This window comes from Daphnia pulex, chromosome 4, assembly GCF_021134715.1.
Source record: "Daphnia pulex isolate KAP4 chromosome 4, ASM2113471v1".
Taxonomy (NCBI): Eukaryota; Metazoa; Arthropoda; class Branchiopoda; order Diplostraca; family Daphniidae; genus Daphnia; species Daphnia pulex.
Window position 1 is genome coordinate 1,055,466 of NC_060020.1, and position 23,379 is coordinate 1,078,844.

At 43.0% G+C, this 23,379-nt stretch overlaps 1 protein-coding gene and 1 long non-coding RNA gene across 11 annotated transcripts; one reads left to right on the forward strand and one right to left on the reverse strand.

Annotated features, from left to right (window-relative positions):
• Positions 1 to 563: 563 nt before the first annotated feature.
• On the reverse strand, positions 564 to 3,868 carry LOC124192639. Of its 6 annotated transcripts, none has more exons than XR_006873763.1 (7): positions 3,732 to 3,868; positions 3,427 to 3,519; positions 3,128 to 3,269; positions 2,424 to 3,073; positions 1,828 to 2,349; positions 1,372 to 1,768; positions 564 to 716 (listed from the first exon to the last, which is right to left on the reverse strand). It is a non-coding gene; the product is annotated as an uncharacterized LOC124192639 (long non-coding RNA). The 6 variants fall into 6 exon arrangements; XR_006873765.1 differs by having other exon boundaries at positions 1,828 to 2,091; positions 2,199 to 2,349; positions 3,128 to 3,519; XR_006873766.1 differs by having other exon boundaries at positions 1,372 to 1,525; positions 1,626 to 1,768; positions 3,128 to 3,519.
• Positions 3,869 to 10,816: 6,948 nt separating this feature from the next.
• On the forward strand, positions 10,817 to 23,379 carry LOC124192179. Of its 5 annotated transcripts, none has more exons than XM_046585373.1 (6): positions 10,821 to 11,149; positions 16,675 to 16,899; positions 16,985 to 17,164; positions 21,186 to 21,209; positions 21,321 to 21,411; positions 22,864 to 23,379. In XM_046585373.1, exons 2-6 carry the CDS (start codon positions 16,773 to 16,775, stop codon positions 23,024 to 23,026), a joined length of 585 nt encoding a protein of 194 aa, XP_046441329.1. In that variant the 5' UTR covers positions 10,821 to 11,149; positions 16,675 to 16,772; the 3' UTR covers positions 23,027 to 23,379. The 5 variants fall into 5 exon arrangements, with proteins under 5 accessions (XP_046441328.1, XP_046441327.1, XP_046441330.1 ...); XM_046585375.1 differs by having other exon boundaries at positions 10,822 to 11,149; positions 16,988 to 17,164; XM_046585372.1 differs by lacking the exons at positions 21,186 to 21,209; positions 21,321 to 21,411 and adding an exon at positions 20,148 to 20,265 and having other exon boundaries at positions 10,817 to 11,108.

Below are 23,379 nucleotides of genomic sequence, written 5' to 3' on the forward strand. Positions count from 1 at the left end.
TCCATAACTCAATTTACATATGATTGAAGGAAAGAGTTGTTGTCATGATGAAATCATCCCCAAATGTTAAAATTAAACAATGTAAGCAATTATAGTAGTCCAAGCCTTATACTTCCCAAGTTAGAACCTATAATTTTTATCAAATTACCATTTCAAGGAGTCTTCTTGCAGTTCTACTGTATGTCCAACATTTTGGCAACCACAATGCAGCATGATCTAGCGTCAACTCAGATATGGCTGATCCCAGAAGACTTGAAGCATGGAACTCTCCCACACTCCAAGGACAACATCAGCACCAAAGACTGCATCACACCTTTCACTGGATGACAGCAACCAATCCTGTGCACATTAGACTGAAACAAAGAAGCGCAGACTTAACCTGGCTCTTATTCCTACTTATTTAAAAAAAAATACTACTGATCAATGATCAATATCAAAGTTTCACGTTTTCGTAAAGTGTCTCGAAAACCAATGGCGGATTTTCATTTCAGACGAAGACACGCGCGCCATCTACTGGCCATAATTTTAACCAGCACCTAGTGAAAGCCAACACACTTAATAAATCTTCCACAACTTCCTTTATTATGTTCACTTAATCTAGCTTGAAAGATTTAAAAAAAGAAGGGAATAACCGAATAAGACTCACTTGAAAGTTGTATGACAATTTCCCAGAAGTATAGTAGGCGCGAGTAGGCGAGGGCTCTTCACGTCTTCAACTGCATAAAGTTCACATCAAATGATACTAATTATTAGTGATCCTCATGAAATTTACAGCAGACTTAATGTGTATCAAACGAAATCTAAAATGCGATCATATCGAAAATTTCTGAGCGGTTAGGTTAAATCCAGGGAACAAGAAGAATGAAACGAAGCTTAGTTGACACCCTTCAGTTGCATCTAGTGTCGAAAGTAAAGAAGATAAAAGCGGTACGTGAGCAAAGAAAAAATAATGGATTATAGTGTACAGTGACTTTTGTTACAAACATTAGACCTCATATTAATTATGACTACGAGACGGCGTAGCAGACACGGCCTTTACCACTAAGCTACTCTACATGAAATTACGAAATCAAAACATTCCTAACCATTTTCAGCCAAGTACCCTTTAACGGATGTAATCGACATCCGGAAAAAGTTAATAACGGATTGGCGACCAGAGTCAGAGTGTAATGGTTTATGGCATCTAGTGTTGTATCAAAAGGCCCCGGATTCGATTCCTACTCCCTCCACACTGTGTCCTATTGTTTCCCATGGCTGTCTGTATAACCTAACCCTACATGTACAAATTTAACACACAACTACTAACTAAACCTAATTCTTACTCACACATTTACTAACAGTAATGCACTGCGGCATTTAAAAGAAACAAACCTTGAGATAAACAATTCAGAGATCGATTGCCATCGTAATTTGTGCGACAATCTTGTACGCCGCTGTACTCGAACATTGATTACTGCTGTAATAGGCTGGTATGAGATGGCGAACCTTTTTGTTTCTCTTTCAAAAAGGAACGTTAAAATAATTCCTCAAAAATGTTACAAATGGGGGAGGGGATAAATCACATAAATAATGACGAGATGCAATTACCGCAAAAATAACCATAAAAGTATACATGGTACTCTTACCATAAAAAAAGACAATTCCAAAATTACCCTAGGTATGAGAGAAGATTCGCAAGGGCCCAGCTCTTAATACATCCGCGTTGACTAACACCATAACGTCGCAGACCATTAACGTGTGAAGATGGAATTTTTCACTGATGTGTTTCCTGTTGAAAATAACAAGGATAAGTAACTAGGTAATCAAAATCAAAATGTTTTCTATTACTTAGCCGTATTTGATGAAAGGACTTCCAGATCTTTGCAAGCTGCGGAGTTGGTGCAAGACTTGACATCCGGCCAGTTTTTCACTTGAAACTATGGATTCTCTTTCGGATCGTTTAAAACTTGTCGAATAAAGCAAAATTTGATTTTCAAAAAAATTTGAGAATATCCAGGAGTTAACCACGGTGTCGTTTGATATGTTTTAAAAGATGTGGGTGGCCAACAGCATGAATTTAATAACCAAATCTGTTACGGGAGCTGCACTTTCCTAGAGCAATGAAAGGATGGACATGACCAGAGTGAGGATTGAATGAACTATGTAGATATCGTTAAAGCCACGGCAGCGAAGTAGGAGTCTCCACTTTGAGGTCACACCTTTCTGTTTTCTCCTGCTCACGCAGGAGGTGGTTATTGTTGCTTCTTGGCTGATCGTCACCAGCCAGCATCCGCTCCAGCGAGTTGATTGAAGAATAAGGGAACCACCTAAAAGATTCTGCACCAGCAAGATGACCGTGACGACGGAATTCTTCATTCATGTGTTAAAAATTAAAATTGTCATTCGTTAGGGAATCAATGTAAATCAAAATATTTCTCTAATACTTGCCTTGGGTGCAATGCGCAGTATGTAGTTAATACACCTTCTAGTTCATAATTCTTCTTCCTTTCTTGTTCACCATTTTTGCTCCTCACATTCAAGTGTAAAACAAGGGGGCAGATGCAAGCAACCATGATTGAGATGGTCAGGTTGGTATAGTCGCTTTCACTGACGGCTTGACGATCGTTCAATAATCTTGGTCCAATCAAGATCCATGAAAATGGCAGGCAATGGAGAGTAGAACTAACGGTCTGCAGCATGGTGGCATGATTGCCAAATGTACTGCACGATAATTTTAACTCGCCAGACAACCAATAATGGAGAACTTGCGCGACATTTATCATTTGCAGAGGCTCTCCTGTAACGATCGGGTCTTGTTGAGCGAAGACGTATTACTACTTGCTAGTTTAAATACGCTTGCTCTTGCACTGGCCATTCATGACCAACTTGAAAATATTGTCAGCTGTTATTGGGAATTTTGAATTTGGAGAGGGGTGCCAAGTCTGCTTTCTTCCTTGACAGTGACTCCTTCAGAAACATTAGTGCACACCACCATTATATGCCAGTCTCGGGGAGTGTAGATTAAATTTTGTTGGCTCTTCTTCAGGCTCTGCTATTGGTTCAAATTCCACCGTCTGAAATAATTCTTTGCTGCCTAAAATAAAATATTAGCTCTTTTATGAGAAAATTTGTAGTTTATTTAATATACCTCTATGTTCTTTTGTCCAAAGAATATGGGAGCCACCTGACTCCTGACTGATTATGTACAGCTCTTGACAAAGGGATGTCTCACATTTCGTCTTGGCCCCAACTGCAAGCAACTGCTGTTCAAATTGATGTGACTGCTAACCCTGGCATAGACTCGAGATTAGAATTCTTGTTATTTCAGGTTAAATAGGTTCTGTCATATCAAATAGGTAGGGAAGGGTGACACTGACTGTTTGAGTTTACTTCATTAGGTACTTGGCCCGATAAAGACAAAATTCAAAATTGTCTTGTATCACTCACTCTTTTTCTGCATGGCAAGATTACATATCAACCAATGTAGGTGACACAACCATTGCCTCACTTCTGCACCGATAGTTACAAGGGAATCCTAAGCTGTATAAAACATTTCCCTTACTTGTCTGCTTTCTCTCAACCACGTGTATGGGCGTAAGGGGAATGGACACCATTGGATAACACAAACTGGCAAAAGAGAACTTTTTGCGAACGGACTTGGTTTTCGTAATCCTTACTACAATCATTTAACACAAGGGTTGAAACATTTCCAATACCACTCTGCGTAGGGAGCCAGTCCTCACTGTCGATACCACTCTGCGTAGGGAGCCAGTCCTCACTGTCGAATTGCCGATGATTTTAATATGCTGCTTAACATTCTTCGAAGTATCAGTGGTTACATGGTCGGTTACTCAATAATTTTGTGCTCGAACGACGAACTCGAAGCTGCGGCAGTGCGGCTGCTCGAAGCATGGCGACCAGTGAAGCCATCTGGGGACGGCAATCAATACCAAAGCAACGCCACCTATTGGGGGAAATAAATAGTACGCCATCTATTGGGAACCAATCGACAGCGTTCCACTGAAAAACAGGGGAAAGGGGAACTCATTTGTGATTGATCTCACAAGTGACAACTAACAGCTAGGACCTTTTTTTTCAGAATATTTTTCCGCGAAACAATTCTGACTTACTGTAATTTGATTTATTAATTCTCGTGGCTATCTTCTGCACAATGTTAATGGCACGAAATAGTCGGTAATATACTGATGAGTAATGTTACGACTTTCTTTGAATGCAAATGCCCGGAGTCGTAGAATCAGCGTTTTAAAAGTAAATATACCTCCTAAACACTTTTTTAGCAATTGAGGTAATCCTGATATGGTAATTAATACGACGATCCGTACTTTAATGGAAACTATTACTTGCAGTTTCGAACAATTGCTTCGCAATTGCTTCAATTTTCTCGTGAAGTCGTGAACTGAGGAATAGGGAACTTGGCTACTACGGTTTACTTTTTCGCTCGTCATAAATGATGTCACTAGTAGGTTGCCGTGGGATGAGTTGCCAAACTTCTTAAACTATACGAGGACAAAGACTAATCAACAGCTCGGATTTGTTTCTGCGCCAAGTTAGAAATTCGTCGCCTAGGATAGCGGGTATTTAATGGTGCCATTCAACTGATGGGTCAAGAGGAATTGGACGCCACCCTCCCGCTCGACACTTTTCTCGCTATCTTGATTTGCTTTGTGCTTCCCGTGACTTTGGCGAAGGAAGAAATATGCGAGAGAGCAGCAGATATCCATCGATTCACCAGAATAGTCTATAAATTCACATTTCTTTCGTCAGCGAGGAGCGCAATTTATTTCCGTTTCGGAAGATTTCTTCCAAAAAAGGGGTGAATGTTCCGAAGAAACTAGAGGGGCATATGTCCCTAATGCTCCGCTAGGAGAAGACTCTCGAGCTCTGCAATGAACTCTTTCGTCTGGTGCTGCTGATGCAAGCGTCGCGCGCAGGAAATGGTATGGGGGGTGTTCCAAAGCTCCTATATAGTCACCAGCTTCCGAAAGTCGCTCGCAAACGGCGTGAATATAAGGAAAACAACCAGAAAGGAAATGGGAGAGGATGGCATTGAGGAAAATGAGGATGCTGTAAACTAGGGAACTAAGGCGGGAAGTAACGTGCATAATGTCGCGGAATTGGTAATAATATAGCTCATGGAATTTGGTGTTTTCTTTGCTAGAAAGCTGTGCTTTTCTTGCTGTACTTGAGAAAGTTTACGTCCCAAAAAAAACGTTGGGCGAAGTAGTTTCTCCACGAAGAGCGAATAAGCCGACAAAAGATAAAATGGTAGCTGCTTCAATGTAGATTCTCTGAAAGCGAAAGAGTGGGTGTGGTTCATACGAAGAAAGAAAGGGAAAAAGGCGGCGTATATACGTAGCCGTTGTTATATACATTTGATAGTATCGATCTACCCCGTTGCCCTTCTCTCTCCTTAAGCTACACGGAGAGGTTTACAAAGTGTTTGCGCATCAAATATTGTCAAGGTGTGGCCTTTGAATGGATTTTGATCCGCTGCATTGTTTAATTCAAATTTCCCGCAGACAAGTTGATGTGATGTTCTTAACAAAAAAAAACCTTTAAAGGTTCTTAATTGCTGTTGGAAGAAACTTGGCGTCATCAAACTTTGTTGAAAAGAACAGACTCAATCGGAATCGCGTTATGCGCCAAAGAAAAAGTCTCCGCATTGAAATAATTAAAATGGCGATAAAGCAGCGTGTGCAGCACGCACACGACGAATATTGAGTTTCAGCGAGTATTTTATTAATAAAGTGATGCGGAGGTATATAGCCTAAACTACTATATGTTGATGAAGTGAGTTTTGCCGCCAAGTGCCGCTTTTAGGAACTGCCGCACGTCACGCCAACTTTGCTTGGCACCTCAAAAACTAATTCTTTGTCTGTGATGTGCGTAGAGGTATAAGGTGCAGAAAATCGATGACACGAGACGCGGCCACCAACAAAACAGCCAAGCGCCGTATATAAGAGTGCGTGCCACCAGCAGCAGAACTTTTGTTTGTGTCCCCCCTTTTCCAGACGTCTCTGGAAATTCGTTGATTTTATTTCGAGCTTTGTTTGGCACAGTTTAAACGAAACAACGTTCGCTTGTATGCGCAGTCATTTCCTGTCGACCGAAAATTGCTTCTGTATTATATTTATTATATGTTTTAATGACCGTATTACTATACAGTCTAAACTTGAATTAGCGATGGGTGTGTGGTCAAGACATGTCGTCTTCCGCAGAATATGGTAATGACAAGGGGATAAACCGACTGTAGCGTAGAAGGTCTCCTGGGGATCGTTAGCACCGAATAAGACAGTAAACGACAGAAACATCTGGTGCCGCACATCACCAGCAGTGGATGGTCACGTGGAAAAATTAAGCGCGATGATATTTCTTGTGTGTTCATATAACTGGTATACAGTTATGCAGTCTTACAGTTATGCTCAGAGGGAATAATTGAAATTGAGACACTTAATTCGTTCTAGTAGTATTTTGTGCAATTTTCTAACTACGCCATTCATTCCTTTCTATTCGTTCTTTTTTTTCTCTTTTTTTTTAAATTAAATCACTCGCTTATTTTATACAAATTATCAAAAAAGGAGAGGAAATTGCTAATTGGAATCATCTTAAACTGGCGAGCGTGTCATTTTCCCACATTTTGCTTCGTGTCTTATCTCAGTGTCAATAACTGGGACTCGTGCTGCGTGAGTATCATCTGTCAGCTGTCATCGCCGATACATGAGCTCAAATGATACACTGACAAAATTACGCCTATGGCACTAGCTCTGATGCCCGTATACCCTACTGCTCTCTACAGGGTACGTGCGAAGGAGGGATTAATTGGCAGTGGTAAAAGCCCATTATTCTTTTCACATATGACTATAATTATTTAGAGTGGACTATTTAATTTAACGTCGCAACATAAACAGGGGCAACGTAGACGCATGTGTCTCACTCGGCGATGCACAATATGTCTACGTCATACAGCGTTACAGCGCGGGTAGGACAGTAAGATCCTCGACAATGACGGTAGGAAAGGAGTCAAATAAAGAGAAACATCGTCAGTCTAAGAGTTTTCCACCAGACTTGATGGGTGCGCATATCGTCTTGCACTTCAGAGCTTTTTTCAATTTATTAAAAAGATCCGCATCGCTATTGCTCTGCTGGTTAAAGACCGGCAGCACTCACACCGCGTCCTTTTTTCAAATGACGTCGACTCGTTTAATTTATGCGACAACGTTTGATGCTTATCAGACTTTAAGTTTTCTTCTGCTGGCGTGAGGATTTGGCACACGCAGACTTATTTTGCCTAAGTGAATAATGAAAGTCCTTTCTCTCGTTCTCAGATGAGCGCACGCTGCGCTCTGAATGCTAACAACAGGAGCGAAAAAATCGACTGCGACAACTGACAACTCGTATATTCTGTTATTGAACAACTTCTTTGCAGTTCGGGTTTTATAGCGACACTTTACAGGCGGAATTCTAAGGAAGACTTATTCGGCTGGTAGTTATAAATGAATAATACGCTATACATATGAGTTCAGCATTTTTATCAGTTGCGCCCCATGTCCGTATAATTCTAAATACCCTCAACAGGCAAGCACCTCGGAGTCATTGAGGATGTCCAGTTTATTTTGATACAAGTCCATCCTGCATCATCATCTTGCCGTATAACGATGTAGGTTATGTTCAGAATTGCTGTGATGTGCCTATAGGCCCGTAGAAACGGAAGTCATTTGTCTTTGTCCTAAGGCAATTCGATTCGTCGACGAGAGAGGCTGAAATTTCATTTGCGCAAAGTACTTGCTCGCCCTGCTGGCCTTGGCGATGGCCAGGACACGATTCACGTGAAGCTGGTTAATATGATAGGGGGATTGGCTCGTTCCCGAAACTCTATTTGATTATTCATTCCGTGATTTATTGATTCGACATGCTATTCTTTGTTCCCTCGCTATAGTACACCCCGATGGGCGGCCATGCAGCATGTCCCGAATAATATAAGCTGTTTGACGATATAAGCTCTTTTCAGCAACTTTTTTTTGCCCTATACTTAATAACGTACTGTACGTGTCAACATTTATAACGTGAGCTTTTGCTGGAGCTCACGAACTGATGCTGGGCAAAATCTTAAATGTCCTATATATTTCGGTTGAAGCCAAAGCTGAGGAAGTTATTAAGCTGCGCTTCAAAGTTCTTTCACCTTGCAAACTTTGCTGCTGGACAAATATAACATGTCAGCAAAAGCACTCGGCTCAAACCGTTTGCAGCGGGAACGTAGGAAAAGCTTGGCGGTCTATAATACCTTGCCGTTTTAAAAATAAGGTGGGCTATATATACAAATCACGATATCTATAGCGCGGAAACCTTGGCACAAATCACAGCGACATTCTCAATTCATAATCACCATGTAGCGCAGCAGCCTATATACATATAAGATACAAAAGCAACGGAAATGGATCACCGCGCTCCCAAAGATCAAACGACTCGAACGAGTTGATTGATGGCAGCACACGCGAGCGCCAGTTCCGGATGGAAAAGCAGACGTCCTCATCATCAGCATATTATGCGGACGTGCATCAACCCCAAATCTTTGATTTTGAGAGTTTCTGGCATAGTAGCTAGATAGATTATAGAGGGTGGAAACAGGTGGGGGCGCAGCATAATAAAAGCGGAAGAAAAAGCTCCAAATGATTTGAAGGCTTCCGCTTCTTCTGCTATAACCAATCGCGAATGCTGTGAAACAAACGCAAATCGATAAATGTACGCATCAGAGTTTAGGTGCGCATATTGCGTACACGTACTCTGCGCCCTTTTAATCCTCTATGTTTTATAGTCACTTTTTTTAAACAGCCAACAGCGGGAACATAACGAGCCCTTGTAGCTCTTTGGGAATCAGACTCATTTGGGGATGGATTTCAGCTTGAAGCGAGTGAGACTCTATCGCGGAAGATGTATAAGAGCTTAAGACCCCAGCATGATGCAGCAGTCGAGCGTGAGGCCGAGTCAAAGTGATTTCAATCCATGATGGGGTATATGTCTCATGCTCTGCGCTGATGGTATTTACCAAACTACCAATGCGATTTCTCTTTTGTCTCGATAAATGGATTGACCTTTCCCTCATTTTCAACAGTTAGGAGAAAGGCGCTGGCACAGCCAACAGACGAAAAAGGAAGAAGAAGGAGAGACTAAAATCATCCGGCTGTATTAGATATAGCTTTACTTAGACGCGGATTTAGCAGGAGGAGCGGCCGAAAATGGCCGCCAACCAATTTATATCAGGCCGCATTAAGTTTGTCTGTCGTCGAGGGAAAAGATGTTAAGCCCCCCTTTTTCGTATATATATAATAATCCCGAACCTTACGAAATCCGGTAAATCCTTGAGAGTAAATTGTTGCTATAGAGCTGTTTGGAGCTTGCAGCTTGCAGCTTTTGCCTCTGCTGCTGCCCATAAAAATGACCTTCCCCCTGATGAAACAATCATTCATGTAAGTTGCTGTGCGGCCGGCAGCTCCAATGTCTCCCTCTGGTATACGCTGCTGGTCAAGTCGCATCACGGCGATCGGCTTTATATTCCCAGAGTGGGAATGAAGATGAATCGTTTTGTTGCTGTGTAACGATTTCACGAGATGAGCTTTATCACGTACGCGCGGTCGCATAGTGGATCACGTCCTTCAAGTAGCCTATACTACCCTATATATTATATGTAATAACGGCATACGCGTGACATTATTCATTGATACATTTGGCAAGAATTGGCGGTGTAATGGCCACATTGTTGCAGTTGTCAAATCCCTTGATGGACTTTATCCTGATGTATACCATAAGTCTATAACACTAGCAGTTTAGACTATAGTCTATATTCCTTATTTCCCTTTTCAATCAATTTCATTCTTATTGTCTTTTTCCCTCTCGTTCTATTCTTGAAATTGACACGGCTGACTGGCGAAGGGGGCGTGTAATATAAATGGGCTTCCGTTTGCTATCTATAATCAGGTTAATCAATTGCGACTGCTGCAGCAGCAGAGTGGGTTCATTCTTCTTGGCAGCAAGCAGCAGCGGCTTGATTCCTTTCTATCTATGGAACACCTATAGCTGTATATTTTTTTGTCAAGTTACTAGCCCTCTTCTTGATCCGTTTCCATGACGACGCCCATGGTCGTATCCCCGTCTCCCCCAACAACAGAAACGCAATTGATCAATTCGAGTTGCCGTATATATAAAGTCCAAAGTAGTGCAACATGCACACTGTCGGCCAGCTCTCCCTATACACATAGAACGCGCTTCAGCGATACAACGATTCGTAACGATTATTAGAAGCCAACTGGCGTTGCCTTATTGACGATGGTTTATAGTAACATATAGCAGCTGCACTTGCACCTATACCATCTAATAAACGCTTGAAGCAGCACGGTGTATACAGTCGAGTATAACATAGTCCAAAAGAGCAATCACGACGTTGAGACTATGTATATATACGGCTGCCGAAATTCCGGAAGAAAACGCAGTCTGGCAAATGAAGGACGGAAAATTTACGAACGTCGCAGCAGGGCGGAGGCATCAATCGTCAGGAAGTGATGCAGTGCAATCCGTCAACTGCTGCAGCACGTCGACGGAAATCGTGCGAAAAATAAAAAGAGCGGTGAAAATAGCAGGTAGCTACAAGAACCAACGCGAGCGCGTTCTGTTTATACATGGGAGAGGGTGGAAAGTGAATTCCTCTGGTTATGTGCAAGAACTATATACAATACGTCTGGCTTGTTATATACTCTCCTGCTGTCTGGCTGGGGTGGGGCAACACAGGGATCCTAGTCTGAGAAGGGTTCGACGCGGCTTAGGAGTCGCCGTGCCTTCAGTCGAACGATCGGCGCTCGCTGGTACGGTTGATACTCTGCTGCGTTCTTGTCCCCAAACACAGTATTATTTACAAAAGGAAACAAGGCCGCCGTTCTGTCCTACACACACACACACATAGTCCTGTGCTTCGTTATCTATCGTTTTCATCCAGCGTGAGTGTCTATTTTCACAAGTGCTTCCGCCGGTTGGTGATCGCTCAGAGTGGAAAATCGGATCAAAATTAGTAGTATTGGACGAGAGATACAATCCAATCAGCCATCATCACAATTTTTGCGGTGGGTGAAACCAAAAGAAAGAAAGAAAAGATCGCTGCGAGGTAAGCTCTTTTGCCTCTAGTCCGCTCGCGCGTATATAGGCCGTGTAAATGCGCGTGTTTTGAATAAGTCATGAACTCGTTTAGAATGATTGCGGCGACAATGGTTGGCTACCCCACGGGCTCTGCTGGGCTGCTCTCCTCGCCCGCTCAAGTTTCACGTCAGCGCGTTTTTTGTCTTTTTCCTACTTCCGTTCAGAGTTTGTTTCTCTACCCGCCATTCCTCTGCTCGGCGCATTTTCTGTTTACCCGTTTCTAATTCTGATTCCCAGTTTGAATAAACAAGAAAATGGGGGTTCACATGATGTATACTCCACGTCAAAGTAGAGTCGTATTCGAGGAAAAGGCTTTTGCAATTCGTGTAAACTCTGCGGTTCGCCAGCTTGATTCCGGGATATCATCTTTTAATGGCATTAAATTGTCAACATGAACGGCGTAATGTAACTTGACGCTTTTGTGGGAATGAGGAAGTGTCAGGATCCGACTAGGGCGCGTCCGGAATAAGGACAAAAAAAAAATAATAAAAAGTTTCCTATTCATTTTTGAGGTTCCTATATAAGTAGCAGTTGCTTATAGAATGTATTCAGACATGGCATTCGGGCAATGCAATGGGAAGTGCCGAGAGTTCGAGGCGGAGAGATAGAGGACTTGAATAAATTGCAAAGGGTCGAGGGGGACGAATGGCGGGTTCAACACTACTCGTCGATTCCCACCCTAGCTCATCAGAATCAACAATCCACTTTTAGAACGCCTTCACTCGTGTTTACTTCGGTCCAGTCGATAAAAGCGTAGGAGCAGTCGAGTATAGGCTCCAACCAAACAGAACATGAACGCCGTACATACCTTCCATTGGCGCGCATTTGCGTGGGCGAGAGCGAGAGCGACAAGAATTCTACAAGGAAAAGTCGAGAGTCCTCGTAGCTGTGTTTTTTGAGCAGCACTGTCCGACATGTTTGTTGAGCTCAACTGTAGACTCCTTTTCACTTTTGACTTTTCTCGTCGTCCCGCGAGGTCCATGTCCAGTCCATTCAACGTGCAATAGCTACTAGTCAAGAGTGCTGCTGCTGATGTGTCAAAAACAAACGAGCCGAAAGGCGATAGAAAAAAAGACCGGCGCAGCGATAAGAAGCGAGCGCTCGTCCCGGAAAGAGCCCCAACATTTTCATAAGAGAATGAGAAAGAGAAAAATAGGTGGGCCCCACCCTGAAGTGGCCCATCGAGCGCTAGGCAGGGTCCCTATAGGGATGGAAAGCGGACACGTTTCCAAATTACGTTGCAAAACCTCTCGCGTCCGCGCTCTCTTGGCTTTATATCTGCTGGGACATATATATACTAGACTACACCCCGTATTATATTTGTCGGGTCACTTCTGTTTTGCCTTAGCTGCTGCTGTGCTCTCGACTGTTTGGCTGCATCTCGTCGTCGCTTTGAAGTATCCAGCAGTCATATCTCTCCCGCTGCGTGTCTGTGTTTGTTTGTGTGTGTGTGTGTGTTCAACTCCGTGCGTTTGATACCAAGTTGTGAAATAGAGAGAGTTGCAGCATGCGCACTCACAGCAAGAAGAGTTCTTTATTCTCCCCCCATCGAAACCGTCACAAACAGAGAGATGCTGAAGATGGTATAATGACGAGGGACCGCATTGTTCTTCCACTCGGACTGCCGTCGCCCCCCGACGGGTACAACATCTGTTGTTTGAACCCCAGACATATTCACCCAGTATTCACCAGCCAGCTTTATTCTTGTTTTTTTTTTTCGAGATCGATGGCCAATTTTCAAACGCTGAAAGCAAAAAGGAAGTTTTACAGTGAGGCAGGAGCAAGTTGGAAACCCTGTCGAAGTTGATGATCCTCTTTCTGTATACATGATGGATCATCTTATGTTGAATAAGATCAGGACGGGGGTTTGCTGCTTATATACGCTTGTGATCACTTGAGCTGAACAAAGTGTTGCCACTCGTTGTGGACCCCGATGGGTCTGAGGGGCGAAGAATAAGACAACACGTAACGAGAACACTCGCCATAAGGTCTTGAAGGAAAGAACATTTATGATGGCCAAAAAGAAAAAGCAGACAAAAAAAAGATGAAAGCGGGGGCTCTAGGCTCATATACATGCAGAGACACACACACGCGGGACTTGCGACAAGGACTATACACACAGCAGTGTGTGGGCTGTGCTCAAAAGGACCTTTGCATAATTCCGTGAATCGAATTCAAGCTCTCTTTCCAGAAGACATTTTTCCCCCGTCGAAACTGTACTATATAGCTCTATAGCTGCCTCTGACTCATTCAAAGCACTGCCTGCCCTAAAATACAATCGGCTTCACAGATATATATGTAAGACCAATTTCCAAGTCCAGAGACATACTATAGAGAGGAGCCTTGATATGGGCAGCTTTTGAGTCAACGTAGTCAACATGTATTGAGAATGACGAAATAACAGAGTAGTCCAGGTTCGATCGATCATCTACATATATGAAACTTCCTTTTCCTTTAGGATTTCCAAAACTCTTTTCAAAGTTACCCCATCATTTTTCTTTCTTTCCCTTTGTTCTTGATATGTCTTTTCTACCGTTTCTTTTTTCTCGGAAAACTACCCTGGTGGTCGGTCGGTCGTCGTCGTCATTCGCTCGGTCTAACTTGTGCTCTCGACATCTTGCTTTCCATTTCCGACTCAGCGCCTGCTGCTGCTACTGCTGAGACTGCCATTACTTGCTCGTTGTAGCGCATCCCCTTAGCACGCCACTTTTTTTATTCATACACTTAATCCCCAAGTGCTTGGCCGGACTGCTGAGTAAGGCATATAGCTATATATGAATTCCACGAAAGAAATCATCGGAAATCATTTCTCGACTTGCCTACCTCAATTATAACTGTTTAATGCATAGCTGCATCAGCTGCTCCTGCTGTATATTCCCGATTCTTTCAAGGCATTTAGACCAAGTGACATTGCTCAAGTTCGAATATCCTTATTACTACATGGAATATTCCAATTGAATGAACTCCGAGACTCGGCAGCAGCGCTCGGACCCGCCTTTCCTTATTGGTATTCTGCATTGGCGACTGCAGCTGGTTTCACTCCTGCCGGATGAATCCTCTGCGGGGACGGAAATCCAACAGAGAGACTTTGGGCGCAATCGATAGAAGAGTAGCGCAGTACAGAAGAGCTGATTAGTCAGAATGTATATACAAGATGCTTCACAGCAGTCGTCATTTCAGATGATACCCCATGTATACTACTCCGCTGATAGTACGTCATTCCGTCCAGCTCGGCCACTGCTCCGGAGATTTCAACGACCCGTAATAACATAATCTATTGGCAGTTTCTGCTGTAACCCGTGAAAGCACGGAGCTCTAATACATGCTGGCCAACGAATGATGCCCTCCTCATGTTGAGACTTTTGATGATGGGTTTATACCGTGTCCGGTGGCCCCCCAAGTCTCGAGCTAGCGAAATGCACGCAAAATCAGAGTGTAATAAACGCACAAGATCGTAAACGGATATCCTAGACATACACACACAGAAAAGACGGAATGTATAACGACGTATCGGCTCTCGTCTGCGCTGCCCTGGACGATGGTCGTCTATAAAATATAACCCGGACTTCATCCCCCAGCAGAGTCACGTCACTCTTGTGCGCTCTGCATGATGTGCATCGTGTCCCGATGTGCTGTACGTCAAATACCAAAGGTATAACAGTTACAAGACAAACTTTTCTTTTCGCCCGGTGTTACAATCTATATAGCCTCTCTCTGTCTAGTGCTGAGGTCGCTCAAGCCGCTTCGTGCTGTAGTGGTAGTAGCCGAAAGGCACACAGCCCAAACTGTATCTATCTACACAATAGATCTATATATCGATTGTTTTGTCAAGAGGGAGACCACCGTCGTGGTGTGGTGCAACATCACGAGAGGTTGTATATGTTTAAACGAACAGCTCTTCTCTCTCTGCTCTGCTCTCTGTCTCTCTCTCCGTGTTATTATGCAGATATTTCGTGCTCGCCGAGCGTGAGCGTCTCTACACATTTTTTTTATTTTCGGTTGTGGTGCTGCTGATCTTTCCGCCGTAGGCGAAAGTGGAGGGGGGGGGGGAGACAATCATTTCAATCGAGTTGGATTATTTAAAACAAAAATAATAAAAAGGGGGAAAAAGAAGAGATTTTGGTTTGATTGAAATTTGCATAAAGACGTAATGCTATATTCGCGGCTGATTCTGAATTTATACACAGACAACCATTTTCTTCTTACTCTTCTTCTTTTATGTAGACGCCAGGGCGAATCAATTTGGTTGTTGACGCAGCTCGTTTGTTGATTGTTTGCGCTTCTGCCGACAATTGCCCTGGGTGGTCTCCCATCATCCCACCCGCGACTATTTAAAATTCACGGAAACATTTTTTTTTTTAACCTTTGATGGTGGGAATCGATCGACATTTTCCTTCCTTTTTAAAAATCTCGGTCGACAAGTAAGGGTCACACGAAAAAGGAAAAGTGGCCGATAAACGCGCGATAAAGGCGACTGAAAAAAAAATCGATCGTCAATTACCTGTCGATTCTAACGATGTCAAAACGGATGAGCAGCCACCGTTTGTTAAACGCCATAATGGGCGAACCACCCGCTCAAAATCGATGTGAGCGACCAAGCGACGTCGATGGTATAATAATTGAACGTCTACCGCTGCTGCTGTCCGTTTAGACGGTCTAGCGGAGCGGAAGAAGAACGACAACTCATCAAACGGTTGTTGAATATGTACAACTAGCAATTTGCAGTTGATGATGGGACGACTCTCTCGAGTTGACGATCGCTCAGCGCGCGGATGCAATCACGCAGCTTATATCTCTCTCTCTCTCTCTTGCTGTGGCATTAAAGACATGCTGAGCCATCTGTTATTTCTTACACAGTATGTTGCGTCATTGATCCGGAATGAATCCCGACGTTCGATCACTGTTGCTCCGAATTATAAGAGTCTCTCTTTTCTTTATTTCTGCGATGTTGCTGTGTTTTTCCTTTTTATATGTAGACGCTGTAAATAACGAGTGCCCGGGTAATCCATAGCGTCGCTAGTTACACGACGTGTGTATCATCATTACCGCAACGTCTATAACATATAGAGAGAGTACTAACTAGATATAGTGCATACACACAGCAGCATGTCCCCCCGCCCACCCTCAGCGAAAAAGGGCCTTCGTAACGAGATATAGTTGCCCTTAATGTCACGGATGTTACTAATCTGATTTGACGGCCTTTCCTCTCACGTGATAGATGATCCGTGCAGTCGACTCTAGCTAGAGCTAGGCCCTGTTGTCTATAAACATATACAGGAACAAGAGACGGAACAAAAAACGCAACGATAACAAGAGAAATTATTTCGTTTACATTGGCCAGGCTGTATGTGTGTGTGTATGTATTCCGGTCGTCGCGGTTCAGGGCCATCTGCACAGCTGCTTATACTTATATTCTTGGCATCAGCGTTGTTTGCTTAGACAAAAACTGCCTTTTGACGTAATCCCAACTTCTTTCTTTTTTCACTCCATCAGGAACTGCAGCTGCTGGAGAGGGAAGAAAACAACCAGAAGGTTTTATTTTTATTTTCGTCCAAACTGCTGCATCAAATTTCATTCCCGAGTTTGACGTCATGAATTTACCACATCACCATCCGCCGCCGCCGTCGCACTCGTCGTCGGTTACCTCATACCAAACTTTCCGACTGTTGACGACCCTCTTCTTGGTGCTGGTCGTCTCGCAGTTTTTCCTGTCGACAGGTAATTTCAGAATCAAAGTTCATTTGATGAAATTACCTTTTTTACACATTATTACATAAACCTTTGGCGCTGGCGGGTCCAACATCAGTGAGCGCTATCGATTGCTTCAAGTGCGTGTCGGTGAACGGCGAGAATCCGGCCTGCGAAGATCCGTTCCACAATAACTTCACCAGTGATCTGCTCGAGTCGCCCTGTTTGGGCGGACGTAAAGGACGCAACGGCCTCTTTCCGGCCACGGCTTGTCTGAAGCTCGCCGGTCGTTACGGTATACACTATTATCATAATAAATTACACGCATCATCAGCAGATAACGCTGCGCTGGACTTTGGGGCTTCCGCCACGAGCCCCAGCACCCGCCGCTTTCATTTCTATATTATATAAAATAATATAGACCCCTCCTTTTTTATGGGCACGCATCATTGACTGTATGTGTGTACTGTGTAGGCGCGTTCGGATGTATGGCGGGAGCGAGCCTATCTCCTCTTCTACGTGAAAAGAAGAAGGAAAAACGTTTAAGTTGAGGTTGCATATTGGAAAGTATATGGTGCGGATGCGAATTCGATCATTTCGGATCAAAGGCAAGGATGAAGGGGGAAATGCTCACTCATCCGTGCCGCACCTGACCCGCCACCAAACACACACATATCGAACGACCGCCCCAACGTTTACTCTTGTGTGTTGCAGTCACCGGAAATGTGTGTGTGTACTATAGCTACTATCATATCTATATGCGGCGATAAGAAGGCAGGATCAATTGAAGATGACGTCCGCGTGATAGATGTTTTTTTGTTTGTTTTTTTATGGGATACTATATACGTGTACATATAGCTCAGAGGCAACAATAATCGGATTTTTTTGTGTTGTGATAAAGTTTTATGACGATTTTTTCTTGTTAAAAAGAAAAGATATAAGGCGTTTGACGTGATGGCAATAGCCGTTCCTTTGGCCGTATCATGTGGGCTACACGTAACCATAGGGCTGTATATTTCGCCATCCCACACTTTTATATTTCCATAGATATCAAAGAAGGGCGTAGTCTGTGTGTACCTTCTTTAGTATTCAGTTTTTACCAAGAAACGCGATCCTCGCCGCCGTCGACCCTCCACTCCTGGAGGGTGGATTTATGAGAGTGTGTGCTGCTGCCCCGGTATATATAATATGCGCACCGCACACTGTATTGCAGTAAAGTGTCAGAATTAATCAAGACGAAGGGAAACGTACCGCGCCCGAAGACCCCGGAAAAAAATGATGACGTAAAAAGAAAAAGGAACGGGGAAGAAGGACATCTGGGGTCCCTTTTAAGTTTGATCAAATATCAACTATAAGGCTAGATTTATGCAGTATTTAGTTAGACGTGAACTCGATCATTATATATAAAATAATATGTATGGATAAAATATGAAGCGCTCTAAATTGAATATGGTCGTGGGATTAAATTTCTTTCTTTTTTTCCACTTGGCTGTGTCGTTTATAAGATTGGGTTGAATTTTTCATTTCTTGACGTTGATGCGATATTGCGGAGAGAGAGTCCCGAGAACAGCTGAGCTCAACCGTGGACCCGGCGGGATCGATCCAGAGTTACACGGAAGTGGCGGCCCTTTTCTATAAACGCGGAGAGAAGAAGAATAGAAAGATCCGCGCTGTTTACGCATGCAAATGCTGTTGGAAAATGAAGTGGGCTCTACAGCTTTCGTTAACCAAATCTTGACAGTCGAACAACAGAAAACAAAAGGGGCCTTTCCACCGCGAGTCCGTTTCGTCTCTTCTTCCGCTTTTCAATTTCCCGTCCGGGCTCCTTGCTTCATTCACCAAGGTGAAGGAACTTATGAATTAATCAGTTTCAATCTTAAGTGGCTTTCCTATACGTCGGGTGCAGTCACGACGGGGCTCCAAGGACGCGCATTAATGGCGCATCATTCAAAATCTTATCCGATTATTATTTTTTTTACCGTGGTCGTTGTTGGACAATTTTGGATTATCTTATCTGAATGAAGATGTGAGTCGTTTCAGCAGGAAGAAAAATGTAGACAAGTTTTTTTTCATTTTTATGTACTTACGCATCGTTACGTCTTTCCGTTCGCCGGGACGGATGAAATATATTGGAGAGAGTAAAAAAAAACGGAATTGCCGGAATCCGGAGCTCATAAATTCAATTCCATTCTGACGTGGAAGCGGCACCAATCCAGAAGAGACTATAGAAAATGCAGAAAAAAGGGATCAGCCATTCGTAGGGAAATGTAAGAAGAAACGGAGGGGAAAGAAATAAAAAGGCGGATCGTTAGTTGTATAATAAAACATATTCAACAGATTGGTGACATATGTTAACGTATGTTATTAACCGGTGGATTCTAGTTTTTTAATTTTTTTTAAATTTCAAATCTAATCGAAAAGTGAAATTGAGGATGCAACGTTTCAGCTTCTTTTGATTTAATATGCATAAAGTAATTGTACTTGTGCAGCGTACACACCCACGAAATGAGCATATGAAATTGTACTTTAGCTATTTTTATACTATCTTATTACTATACCTTTCTTCTTCCTAGAACTAAAAGCCTTGCAAGTTTCAGGAGAAGAAAACTTTTGTGAATCGTCAGCGTCTAACTTGGTGGTGGTAGCTCTCCATCGCAGGAGCCGAGCCTCAGCTGCAGACTCGCAAGTCGCAAAGCCTTTACCTTTTCATATTGAACTTGCATGTGAGCCTCAATAACCTCCCTTATAGATCAAAGAATATAAGGGACGACTCTTTAGCTCTTTTCTTTCCCATATGGAGTAGTTGCACGGCGGTTTCCCAACTCTATTGTTACAATAAGGGCAGACGTCGTCAACTGCGCGCACCATTTATTATATATCTCTCGGTGCAGAAGGAAATAATGGATGGAATATATAGTATAGTATATCGACTAGATTCGAGTTGCCAAAAGTCTTTGACAAAGATCGAAGAGAAAATGAAGAAACTTTTCGCTTTGATGGGCTTACTTCTGACGGCATCGAAACTTGAGTTGTTTTCTTTCGTTATTAACGTACGAGTCTAAATTCATGTTGGGGCGGCAGGTAACTAGGGCACTGTTTCTTGAATGGCTTTTTATAGAATTGAATCTTTTCATTTTCATTTCGAAACGGCCGAATATAAGGTTGAAACCTAAAAAAAATCTGTCTAATCAAATTGAACCTGCTGTTTATTTTATTTTGTTTTTTTCAAATCGATTTCACGTCGACCAACGCCCCGCGTCCATCCAACAAATCATCAGCCGACGGTAATTACGAGAAGATGGTGATTCGTACCTGCGCCCTGGACTCTGGTACACTGACACTTGACACGGAATTGGTCCGAATGTCCCATTGTGGCAGTTTCGTTCTGGATGGAAGGTCAGACTGATAGCCATCCAAGTCTAGCTCTTTCCCACATACATGCAATTCAACGCGATCAATATTATCATACGCTGTAGCAACACACACATATATATAAAGTGTGTTTTAACAGAGAGAGTCAATCCCCTCCCCCACCCCAAAAAAAAACCGGACCGTTTTCCCCAGTATAATAGTCCCCCCAGCCCCAGTGATGAATCCACTATTTTCCCGGCGAGCAATTCATCTTGTGGATAAAAAAAAGGCCTTGCGTGAGCTGCGCGAAAGAGAAGAATGGATTGAACACACAATAACTTTCTTCGCTCGTCTATGTATATCCACCCACAAGCCCTCCCCCCCCCCACGGCCCTCCTCCCATATTAAATGGAGGGAAAAGAAAGTGAGTGTATATATGGCGGCGGCGGCGGCCGGTAATCGAAAGAACTTAGACGAATAGCAGCTGTCGTGGTCCGTCTGCTGGGCCAGTAGCTATTAGGCGCAGTTGAGGTTTTCCCGTGATATTGGCCCGATATCGACCTGTCGCTGGGTATTTCGTTCCATCGATCAATCGCATGCGAAACCGAATTCATTTCGGATCTAAATCATCTACAGCAAAAATATCTATCTAGCTATAGAAATAATAATCAATACAATCTAACTGGTTATATATACTACATGTATTTTTTCGTAGAGAGGCCAATGTTATCATAATCTAGATTTGATTAGAGAGAGATGGTTGTTTGGTTATATTTTGATACGCATCAGCAGAGAGCTGGTCATAGCCTTTTTGTTATCATTTGATTATATTCTGATCTTTCTAAGTTGTGTCTCGTGTTTGTCTTTCTCTCTTTCTCTCTTTTGGTCTTCTTCGATCAACACTTCGTCCACACACTCGATCGTTACGCCCGGCGCCTTGTCTTTTTATTTCGTTCTCTATACAGACGATACGGGCGAAACGATTGTAGGTACGTTCCACAATTTCGATACTTGCTCATTTTCTATTCATATTGGATTATTATTACAACATTTATAAGCGTCGATCTAATATGTCTGTTCATTGAATGATGCGCCATTAGTTAGAGGTTGTGCGTTGGACTCTGGGACGACGACAATAGATACAGAAATCATTCGCATGTCTCACTGTGGAGGATTGTACTTCGACGACAGGTAAAAAAACGACCACCGAAAACCTTTCATCTTGACTGTTTGTTTGTTTCATATTGGCAAATCGTGTCGTTTATAGTTTTGGGCATCCTCGGAATGTGTTGTGTGTGTGTATGGAAGCATGCGGAAAGAGAATGCCGGAATGCGCATGATATATGTAGCGGTGTCACACATATCTGAGAGGTCCGTGTTAAGCGCATCTCAAATGGCTGTGCCTGTAGAGAGGAAACGTGTTGTGTGTCTGTCTGTTGGTTGTCTTGTTTGTGTTTGAGATGCGCATAATGTTGGCAGCAGCACACTGGTGGTGATGTGGGGTGGTACTCGCTGGATGTGGTTGTTTTTTTGTTTCTCTCCGGCGGATGTTGAGGCTATATACACTCAGCAGCCCGCGCGCACTCGGGATGTTGTCTAACCCATACTAATAATATAAGCTCTGCAGCTATATAGAGTTACACGACCCATCAATTTATTTATTTGACACGAAGAAAAGAAGCCGAGGGCAACAGATAACCAAACAAAACAAAACTAAAAATTGGGAGAGAGGAAACTTTTACTGTCATCTTATATTGTCGGCTGTTTTCGTTTTGTATTTTCCGGATTTCCCAACGATATATAGACTGCGTCGTCTAGCAACACATCGGGATCGTGCTCTCCGTACTCGTGTTCCGGCTTATAACAGCCTCTCACTCCCGCGTCTATTATACCAGTATAGTGGGCGGGTGAAATATAAAAAGTCTCGTCGGCCGTGCACTGCTGGATGCCGAGTTATCCAGCTTCGCCAGTATAGTACTATCCGGCCATTGAAATTCAATACGCGCGGGTTTGAAATGCTCGTTGAAGCGATTGATTGAGCCTGGGCGTCGTCCTTTCTAAACGAAAGAGATTGCCAGCATGAAGTTTTGAGACTATATCCTACTCGTCGGCATGGCTTGATGGATTACAGCTAAGCATCGCACATCATCACTATACTATAACAGACACTCTTATATTTCTTTGCTCCCAAGCAGTGCACAACCCCATTCTGCATTATTATTCTACACCGTGCACATTTCACTTTCTATTCCTTACATCACTCCGCCTCTATACACCCTTTCACTCTTCATTTGCCTTCAAATTGTACTTTCAACTGGACCCCATATTTTTCTCACCTTTAGATTTGTGTTTTGACAGAGAGACCGGTGGTCTATTTTTCACGACACCTAATGGAGTTTTGACTGTTCCGAATTTGATTTCAAAAATAAATTCGAAGGAATATTTGATTTAGTACCTTGTCCCGTTATAACGACGAAGAAACTCTCTCTGTTTCCCTCCTTAATAATAATTCAAGTGCGTGTTTGCATATGCGTCTGAAATCACAGAGTGATATGTTTGGTTTGATGTGTTTGTTGGTTTTGTTGGAACGATGTCTCTTTGGTGCTGGCCAATTGCTGATGCGTCTCCGTGTGCTATATTCAGGTACGTTAATGGCTGCCTTCAAAGCTGCGACGACGGCGACGGATGCAACAGTGCGCCATCAGATCGACCCGGCTGGCTGCGGATAGTTACGGCGGCCGCATCGGTCATCACGATATCCCTCATTTGGGCTAACGTGATGCCCAGCTATCACGTTTTCCGATAATCCATCGAAGAAGAAAAAAAAATATGAAAAAAAAAAGAATTTTTAAAAATGCCGCCGAATATTTATTTACTGCTAATTTGTTTCTGAAATTATATTCTTCAAGATAATATTCCGCTCGCGTGTAATTCTCTCGACGTTTTGATCATTTTTTTTTTCAGTTAATTCTATCCTCTTTTGATCAATTTCCGCTTCGTCTTCTTTTTCTTTGCTCTACCTATTACCAGTCCAATTTGATTGGATTTTGACTTTTCTCTGCTCTGCTCCCGATTCCTGATTCTTTGGCGAAACTTATTAATTTCTCTCTTCCTCTTGTCAGATGAAAATAGTATAAATATATATACATGCCGACGGTA

Coding starts and splice junctions, on each gene's coding strand:
- LOC124192179 (XM_046585372.1), top strand. CDS start 16,773: ATGAATTTACCACATCACCATCCGCCGCCGCCGTCGCACTCGTCGTCG. Junction 16,900..16,984: donor GCAGTTTTTCCTGTCGACAG/GTAATTTCAGAA, acceptor CGGGTCCAACAT/CAGTGAGCGCTATCGATTGC. Junction 17,165..20,147: donor GAAGCTCGCCGGTCGTTACG/GTATACACTATT, acceptor ACAAATCATCAG/CCGACGGTAATTACGAGAAG.